This window comes from Oryx dammah, unplaced genomic scaffold (assembly GCF_014754425.2).
Source record: "Oryx dammah isolate SB20612 unplaced genomic scaffold, SCBI_Odam_1.1 HiC_scaffold_5, whole genome shotgun sequence".
NCBI classification, from domain to species: Eukaryota; Metazoa; Chordata; class Mammalia; order Artiodactyla; family Bovidae; genus Oryx; species Oryx dammah.
Window position 1 is genome coordinate 103719838 of NW_024070189.1, and position 9754 is coordinate 103729591.

The 9754-nt window shown below is 63.0% G+C and overlaps 1 protein-coding gene across 1 annotated transcript; it reads left to right on the plus strand.

Moving 5' to 3' along the window:
- The first annotated feature begins 23 nt into the window (after positions 1-23).
- Positions 24-9552, plus strand: CILP2 (cartilage intermediate layer protein 2). The gene is made up of 8 exons (XM_040241274.1): positions 24-635; positions 1529-1627; positions 2724-2996; positions 3555-3710; positions 4777-5055; positions 5938-6046; positions 6243-6400; positions 6622-9552. The coding sequence occupies exons 1-8, from the start codon at positions 572-574 to the stop codon at positions 8955-8957; spliced, it is 3474 nt and encodes a 1157-aa protein (XP_040097208.1). The 5' UTR covers positions 24-571; the 3' UTR covers positions 8958-9552.
- Positions 9553-9754: the final 202 nt, after the last annotated feature.

The following is a 9754-nucleotide window of genomic DNA, read 5'->3' on the forward strand; positions in this document are numbered from 1 at the left end:
TCGGGGGGAGGGGGTACTGCCCACCGGTCGTCCCGCGGCCCAAGGCGGGAGGGATGGAGGGCAGACGCACATGGACTTCCCGCTGGCCTCCGAGAAAACTGGAGCCAGAGGAGTGGCGGGTGGATTCCGGGTGGGATTGAGTGCCAGCCTGCTCTGGGCGACCTAAAGCCAACAGATTCGAAGTGAGACCCGGAGGAGGATTTCTAGCCGCCTAAAGGGCTGCCTAAAGCCTGAATGTCCGGACGGCTTCAGGCTCTGTTCCAGGAGGCACTTCTCGACGTGGAGAAGGGAGGGTGGGCTCAGGAAGGGACTACCAGTCCGCGACGAGGGGACGCAGGCCAGCCCGAGGGCGGAGGTACAGCCGGATGCAGCGAGGGGGTCGCCCCAGAGGGGTGGTCACCCAAGTCACCTCGGGCCGGGGAGTTGCTCAGACGGGGCGTGGCCTGCTTGGGGCGTGGCCTGTGGCCGCGTCCCTCCCCCATCCTCAGCCCCAGCTGCCGCCAGACCCGCGGGAGTCCGACCTGAGTGCGCAGCGGAGCTGGGACCCTCCCTCCGACCTTCGGACCTGGCCATGGCGTCACTGCCGACACTGCTCTGCCTCTGTGTTGCCGCCGCACACCTGGCGGGGGCCCGAGGTGAGGCGCCCCTGGACCCCCGCCCAGCCCCCCCTCCAGGCGCCCTAACGTCTGGCAAGCAGCCGGAGCCTGGAGACAGAACCAAGGGACCCACTCGCTTCCCCACGCTGCAGCCGCCTTGCCCGCCTCGGGAGTGGAGTGAGGGGGCAAGGACAAGACGGAGCTCCCTCCGGGACCACCTGGGGGCAAGAGGGGACTGCAGGGTATCCATCGTAGCCACAGCGTTTGGGCCCTGAGTCAACCAGTCTTGTCCCCAGGATGAAGGGGTCAGAACTCTCCCCTCTCACCGAACTCCTCCCCTCTTGCACACACACACATACCATTCAGAAAAGAAACTCCCATCTCTGGAACACTCAGTAGAGCCGGGCACTGGGCCTATTTATCAGATGGGGAGACGGAGACTCCAAGAGGGAAGGGACTTGTCTGTCACTGCCCAGCCTGGCTATCTCAGACCCCTCGAAGCCAGAGAAGCCAGGCTAGATTCCAAGGACTTCCCCTTGGCAGCCTGGGCCCCGAGTGCAGAGGTGTAAGGTAGACTGAGGGAGCCAGCAAAGGGATGAAGGGAAATTCAGATCAAGATGAGGGCAGAGAGGGGCTCAGCCAACTGAACTCATGGCCATTGAACAGAGTGGGAGAACTGTGTCTGGGGGAGTGAAGTGGACAGACTTCCCCAGCCTAAGGGGCTGTGTCCGAGTGAGGGATGGGCTGTGAGAGCCTGGGGTGGGGAGGTCAGGGGAGGCTTCCTGGAGAAGGGGAGGCTGCTGTGCTCGGGGTCCGCTGAGGTCGGAGTCTGGCTTCTCCTCTGTGAAATAGGAGAGACTGGGGCAGCACCTCACATACCAGGAGCTCACAGAGGTCTCCCCCCACCCCAACATGCCTTACCCCTTTGATAGGTACTCCCGACGCCGAGGAGCCTACGGTGACCGCGTGGGGCCTTGAAGGTTCATCGTTGCGCCCTGGCCAGCCCTCGCCAGCCCTGGAGGACTGGGAAGGTGAGCCAGTTTGGGTCTGAGTCCTGGTTCTGTGGTGGGCTCTGTGTGAGCTCTGGCTGGTGGGGTCATGTGAGAAGGGGGATGCGAGCTGGGTGAAGAATGCAGGAGGCGTCCCTGGGCGTGGTGGCCCCTGGAAGTGGTGCCCTAAGAGGTCTTCAGTTTTAGGAGCAGGGAGAGTCCAGGCTGTTTGTCCAGGAGGAAACCAGGGCAGGTGGGGTGGAGTGGCATGGTGGGACGACTGTGTCAGTTCAGTCAAGGAAGCAAGAGTTCTGGTACTCTTTCCCAGATAGGAAGGTTCTATCCGACTTTCTCTTGAATCAGGAAAGGAGTGAGCACCCCCTGGGGGGCTAATGGAAACAGAAGCTAACCTGTGAGAGGCCAGACCCTTCCCACCTCTGGCTTCCCCGAAACTGAGGGTGCCTGATGGGTTCAGTGGGCAGTAAGCAACATCCCTTAGCGGTTTTCCCTGGTGGCTCAGACGGTAAAGAATCCGCCTGCAACCCAGGAGGCCTGGGTTCCATCCCTGGGTTGGGAAGCTCCTCTGGAGGAGGGCATAGCAACCCACTCCAGTATTCTTGCCTGGAGAATCCCCTGGACAAAGGAACTTGGCGGGCTACAGTCCATGTGGTCGCGAAGAGTTAGGCACGACTGAGCGACTAAGCACAGCACAAGCAAGATCCCAGCTGGCACTGATGGGGGACTGGGGAGAAGCAGCAGAAGGGCTGGTCTCAGGCGCGGCTCCTCCTGCTGCCCTTACATCTCCTTACCTCTCAAGGGTTCTGAATTCTGAGGGTGGGGATTGGTGACGCAGTGGCAAGAGCTCAGCTTGCACTCCTGGGCCACCTCAGGTGCTGAGCAGAGCAGCAGAACTAGGGGGGCTGCAAGAGGAAAACAACCCCCCTTGATCGCTTTGCAGCTCCTTCTGTGCTCGAGGGCTCTAGATCTGGAAAGGCTGGGCTGGCCCGGCCCATGCACTTTTGAGCGCAGGGCAACCCGGCTTAAACGCGAGATGGGGGTGGGCAGGCCCGGGTTTTCGCATGAATTGATGGGGCCCGACCGGCGGCGGCCTGGGTCCCAGCGCGTGTGGTCTCCGCAGAGGCCAGCGAGTGGACGTCCTGGTTCAACGTCGACCACCCGGGCGGCGACGGTGACTTCGAGAGCCTGGCCGCGATCCGCTTCTATTACGGGCCGGCACGCGTGTGCCCACGGCCACTGGCGCTGGAGGCGCGCACCACAGACTGGGCGCTGCCTTCGGACGTCGGCGAGCGCGTACACCTGAGCCCCACGCGCGGCTTTTGGTGTCTCAACCGCGAGCAGCCCCGAGGCCGCAGCTGCTCCAATTACCACGTGCGCTTCCGCTGCCCGCTCGGTGAGAGCGGGGCCCAGGGGGCCAGAGGGGCCGGCGGGAGGTGAGGGAGGCCTGAGTGTTCGGATCTGGGGAGGGCGCAGGACCGAGAGGATGTGGGCGCGGCTAGGAGGAGGGGCGTCCTTCAGGACTAAGGCCGCAGGGGAGGGCTGGAGCGGGGAGCAGAGGCGGCTTTGGAAGGGATGGGCTGAAATGGCGGGGGCCCAGGTAGCGGGGCCAGGAAGGGGCCCCCAGGACCGCGTCTCCCTCTTGCTGCCCTCATTTGCTCTACAACAGCTTCGTCCTGTGAAAGCGTGTTTTGAGCCCTAGACACGTGTGAGACGCAGAAAGAATAGCTCGGCTTGTGGGGAGGAGAGAGGGATGGGGGTGTGTGTGTGCTGGGGCTGGACAACCGTACCTCCACTGCACATTCGACCGGTTCGCCTTGTGGGGGAGAGGGTAGGACTTCTCTCTGACTCAGATGCACGTGCCAGGAATGTCCTCCAGCCCCACACTGTCACCAGGTTCTGGGTTTCTAGGGTGGACGGCCACCTGACGCCCCCATCCTTGCCCTCTCTCCAGAGGCCACGTGGGGTCCGTGGGGCCCGTGGGGTCCCTGTTCGGGGAGCTGCGGGCCAGGCCGTCGTTTGCGCCGCCGCCGCTGCCCAAGCCCCGCGGGGGATGCGTGTCCCGGGCGTCCCTCGGAGGCGCAGAAGTGTGTGAGGCCTCGGTGTCCAGGTAGGAGGGGCGGAGCCTGGAGGAGATGGGCGGGCTAGAGGCGGGGCCTGGGTGTGGTGGGAGCCGGGCCAGTTGAGGGAAGTACCTAGAGGGGCTAATTAGGGTGGAGTCTGATGGGAGGTGCCTGGAAGGAGGAGGCGGAGTCTGGGCGTAGGGGCGGAGCCTGGAGGAGCGGACCTGGACCACGTGGAGACTGGCTTTTCCTTCCCTTCTGGGCCCCCGAGGAGCACTGGTGAAAGTGTACGTATGGACGGGTGGGCTTCACGGGGGTCATGTCCAGTCACGGGCAGATCTGTAGAGGCGCCTCCGCGTGCATGTTGGGGTGTGCGGGTATCCCGGTGGACGTGGACGCACACAGAAGCTGGCTCATGCACTCGGGGTGCACACTTGCATGGAATTGGCAGGTCTCACCCGTCCCCCCACGCCCACGCAGACACGCGCTCACACCCTGGCAGACACGATGCCCAGGCCCTCCCAGGGCCGGACACCAGGCCAGCCAGAAGGCGACTGGAAATTCCAATCAGGCCTGGGCTCCACAAACACGGTCTGGAGACTGCCTCAGCAGAGCCCGCAGCAGGGTGGGGGAGCACTGTGGCCAATGGGGTGGTGGGGTCCCCACCCTACCCTGCTTGGCTGTGCATCTCCATGCCTCTGCCCTGAAGTTTCCAGTGGAATTTTCCATTTTATGGAGAAACCGCAGGATTGGGACTGGAGGGAGAGGTTCTGGGCCCAAGACGCGGCCCCTTGCTGGGCCCCCAGCCCCAGCCTGAACATTTCCTCTCATGCTAGAAGGAGCCTCTCTGGCCTGTGAGAGTCAGCTATCCTGTCCCTTCCCTGGGGCATCTCCTTACACCAGGACCCCGGGTTCCCCCCTCAGCCTAGCCCTGACCACTCAGCCCCATGTCCTTCACACCAGGGGCTGCTCCAAGCAGGTCCACGCTGAGGACTCTCTGAGGGGAACGAGGTGGGCAGGGTGCCTAGGTGCCTTTGCTGAGGGACTGATGGAGAGGAAAGCCCTCCCCAGGAAGGGGTCAGGAGCCTTCTGTGCCTCCCTGTGTCCCTCCAGGGTGTGGCCCCAACACCTGTGGGTGCCCCGACCACATTCTTCTGGGCTCAGTGGTCACCCCATCTGGGCGTCCACTGCCAGGAGCCAGGGTCTCCTTGAGAGACTGGCCTGGCACTGTAGCCACTAGTGATGCCCATGGAACCTTCCGGATGCCTGGAGTCTGTGCCAGCAGCCGAGCCAACGTCAGTGCCCAAATGGATGGCTTTTCAGCAGGCATGGCCCAGGCCCAGGCCAACAGCTCCATGTCGGCGGTAGCCACTGTTGTCCTTAATAAGTTGGGTAAGTACCTCATGGCAAGAGGGATGAGGGGCTGAGGACCTGGGGAGGTAACTCTGGGTAACACCAAGCACTTGGGACAGTATGATGCACAGCGAGGTCAATGGGGCAAGAAATAAGATGTCACAGTCCTTGGAGAAGATGTGGGGTGAGAAGTGAGTTGCAAAGGGAAGCATTAAGATTAGGCATTAAGAACCCACTCCAGTATTCTTGCCTGGGAAATCTCATGGACAGAGAAGCCTAGCGGGCCGCAGTCCATGGCATCACAAAGAGTTGGGCACAACTTAGCAACTAAACTCCCTAGGGGCTCAGTTGGTAAAGAATCTGCCTGCAATGCAGGAGACCCAGGTTTGATCCCTGGGTCAGGAAGATCCTCTGGAGAAGGAAATGGCAACCCACTCCAGTACTCCTGCCAGGAGAGTTCCATGGACAGTGGAGCCGGACAGGCTATATAGTCCATGGAAATGCAAAAAGTTGAACACGACTGTGCAACTAACTTTCACTTTAGCAACTGAACAATAGCAACAACCCACAATCAGACAGATTGCGCTCTAGGGAAATACTTCTTGATGGAAATGTGCCATAAAATGGAGAGTGAAGTGACCCAGCAAGAAGGAATACAGAGTTCTATAAGAGATTAAAGTTTGTGTATAGAATAATAGCTGCAAATATTCGAACAATAAAGTCTGCTAAAGGGAAAAAAAATAGATTCTGCATTAAGGGTACAGTCTCCAGCAGATGTGAGGTGAAAGTGAGTGGGGCTAGAGTCATCAGAAAAGACCCAGGTGAAACAGGGCACCACGGTAAGGGGCTGGATGGCACCTGCCTCTTGGGAAGGGTCACTGGGAGAAGCTGGACCCTGACCTTTGCTGCTTTTGCCCCCAGAGAAGCCTTACCTGGTGAAGCACCCCGAGTCTCGAGTTCGAGAGGCTGGCCAGAATGTGACCTTCTGCTGCAAAGCCTCAGGCACCCCCAAGCCCAAGAAATACTCCTGGTGAGTGCCCTGCCTCGTGTTTATGGGTCTCTCGCCCAGCTGTGGGCATGGGCATCCTGTGATTCATGGTGCCTTTGAGACCCAGAGGGAGCTCTGCAACCTCCTTGTGCTGCATGGGGAGGGGGGTGGATGCAGCCCCTCCCCTCTGCCAAGGACACCCATGGTGTTGTTCACCCGCGCGCCGCCCCCCCCCCAGGTTCCACAACGGGACGCTGCTGGACAGGCGGACACACAGGTATGGGGCCCACCTGGAGCTGCATGGGCTCCGCCCAGACCAGGCAGGCACCTATCACTGCAAAGCGTGGAATGACGCGGGGGCCGTGCGATCGGGCACTGCCCGACTCACCGTGCTTGGTAAGCATCCTCAGTAACCCTCCCCCCAACCCGACACCAGACTGAGTCCCAACTCCAGCTAAAACTCAACCTCACATGGAACCCCAGCTTCAGACTGATCTCTGACCTTGCTCAGTCACTGAGCCCCTGGGTTGAGCCTCTGACCCCAATCCAGGCCCCCAGCCTTGGCCTCCCTGGAGCTCTCCCACTTACCCTTCTCTGCCTGCTTCCTTGCTCCACAGCCCCGGGCCAGCCAGCCTGTGACCCCCGGCCCCAAGAACACCTGATCAAGCTTCCAGATGACTGTGGTCAGCCAGGCAGAGGGCCCACCTACCTGGATGTAGGCCTTTGCCCTGACACCCTCTGCCCCAGCCCTGCAGGCTCCAGCCCCCGGTGTGGGGACGCAGGCTCCCGCTGCTGCTCCGTGCGCCGCCTGGAGAGCAGGAAGATCCACTGCTCTGGCTACACCCTCCCAGTCAAGATCGTGGCTGAGTGTGGCTGTCAGAAGTGTCTGCCCCTTCGGGGGCTGATCCGGGGGCGCGTGGTGGCCGCTGACTCTGGGGAGCCCTTGCGCTTTGCTCGCATCCTGCTGGGCCGGGAGGCCGTTGGCTTCACGTCCTACCAGGGTGACTTCACCCTCGAGGTGGCGCCTTCCACTCAGCGGCTGGTGATGACCTTTGTGGACCCCAGTGGCCAGTTCGTGGACACTGTCAGGGTCCTGCCTTTTGACCCTCGAGGTGCTGGCGTGTACCACGAGGTCAAGGCCATGCGAAAGAAAGCCCCCATCATTTTAGACGCCCGCCAGAGCAACACCGTATCCCTCGGGGAAATGGGAGAGGAGGCCCCCTTAGGGGAGCTGGTCATCCCGCCCGGGGCCTTCCGCAGAGCTGACGGTCAACCCTACACGGGGGCTGTGGAAGCCCAGGTGACCTTCGTGGACCCCCGAAATCTCACTTCGGCAGCCGCCGCGCCCAGCGACCTGCGGTTCGTGGACGGGGACGGGGAGCTGGCCCCGCTGCGCACGTACGGCATGTTCTCGGTGGACCTCCGGGCCGCCGGCTCCGCCGAGCAGCTGCACACGGGGCTGGTGGCCGTGCGCGTGGCCGCCGACCAGATCCGGATGCCGGGCCACGTGGAGGCCCTGAAGCTGTGGTCGCTGAACCCTGACACGGGCCTGTGGGAAGAAGAGAGCGGCTTCCAGCGCGAGAGACCGGCGTCTCGGCGAGCCCGCAGGGAGGAGCGGGTCTTCCTGGTGGGCAACGTGGAGATCCGCGAGCGCCGTCTGTTCAACCTGGACGTGCCCGAGCGCCGCCGCTGCTTCGTGAAGGTGCGCGCCTACGCCAACGACAAGTTCACCCCCAGCGAGCAGGTGGAGGGCGTGGTGGTCACGCTGGTCAATCTGGAGCCCGCCCCCGGCTTCTCGGCCAACCCTCGCGCCTGGGGCCGCTTCGACAGCGCGGTCACCGGCCCGAACGGCGCCTGCCTCCCCGCCTTCTGCGACGCCGACCGGCCCGACGCCTACACCGCCGTGGTCACGGCCACCCTGGGCGGGGAGGAGCTGGAGCCCGCGCCCTCGCGGCCGCGCCCGCTGCCGGCCGCCGTGGGCGTGGCGCAGCCCTACCTGGACCGGCTGGCGTACCGCCGCACGGACCACGACGACCCCGCCCTCAAGCGCAGCGGCTTCCGCATCCACCTCGCCAAGCCCAGGCCCGGCGACCCCACCGAGGCCAACGGCCCCGTGTACCCGTGGCGCAGCCTGCGGGAGTGCCAGGAGGCCCCGGTGACCGCCAGTCACTTCCGCTTCGCTCGTGTGGAGGCGGACAAATACGAGTACAACGTGGTCCCCTTCCGCGAGGGCGCGCCAGCCTCCTGGACCGGAGATCTCCTGGCCTGGTGGCCCAACCCGCAGGAATTCCGGGCCTGCTTCCTCAAGGTGAAGATCCAAGGACCCCAGGAGTACATGGTCCGCTCCCACAATTTGGGAGGCACCCATCCCCGGACCCAGGGCCAGCTCTACGGGCTGCGGGATTCCCGGAGTGTCCGGGACCCCCAGCGCCCTAGCTCCTCTGCCGCCTGTGTGGAATTCAAGTGCAGCGGGATGCTGTTCGACCAGCGTCAGGTGGACAGGACGCTGGTGACCGTCATGCCGCAGGGCAGCTGCCGGCGTGTGGCGGTCAACGGGCTCCTGCAGGATTACCTGACGCGGCATCCCCCCCCCGCGCCCGCTGATGACCTGGCTGCCTTCTCCATGCTGGCCCCGCTGGACCCTCTGGGTCACAACTATGGTGTCTACACGGTCACCGACCAGAGCCCGAGGCTGGCCAAGGAGATCGCCATCGGCCGCTGCTTCGACGGCTCCTCCGACGGCTTCTCCAGGGAGATGAAGGCCGACGCCGGCACAGCCGTCACCTTCCAGTGCCGGGAGCCAACAGCGGGCCGGCCCAGCCTCTTCCAGAGGCTGCTGGAGTCCCCGTCCGCGGCTCTTGGGGACATCCGCAGGGAGATGGGCCAGGCGGCGCGCGTACAGGCCCGAGCCTCGGGCCCACTCCGCACCCGCCGAGGCAGGGCCCAGCAGTGACCCGGCCCCCAGCCTCGCCCCTCTGCCCTGCTCCCGACCCCTGTATCCTTGGGAAGCCACGTCCCCTTCTCCAGAGGCTCGCTGTCTCTTAAGGTTTCTGGGCCCCCCTCCCTTGCCCAGGATTCAGAGTCAGGTCTGATGGTGGAGAACCCCGGCAGGTAATTGTTACTGGGTGACACGAAATGGAGTTAGTTCGTCCTGGCTGTGGGGGCCAGTGTCATGGGGAGACCGTGAGGAGGGCATGGTGACCTACTGGTGCCCAGAGGGGATCATTCCCAGCCCGCATACCAGCTCTGATTTCATGTGTATTTTGATCCTGATTTCAGGTAATCCGCATCTTCAGATTTCTGTGCTGAGCTGGGTGCTCCGTTGGGTCCCCTACCCTGTGCTTTGTTCTTGGGGTTATTTATTGGAACAAAGCCGGCAAGACTGGCCACAGGTGTGAGTGGGGAGGGGTCTGGAGGTGGTGCATTGAGGGTCTGGGGAAGAGGCTTCTTGGCTCTGGGGCTGGGGGGCCCAGTTCTCACATGTTTGGTGCTTGGAGATTCTCTAGGGGGTTGAGGCAGGGATTCAATTAAAGATGCTTCATTTCCTCCTCGTGGTGTCAGTCTTGGGGAGGGGAGGATGGGGGCTGGGACTGCTAGGTCCAGAGGCACCTTGGCAGGCAGAAACAGGCCCGAAGCACATACGGACATGAGTGTGAGAGCAGCTTGCAGGTCTCCGTGAGGTCCCGGACACTCCTCAGGCAGGCACGCGGGCCCCAACTGATGCCCACAGAAGTGTGTCTGCGACACGTG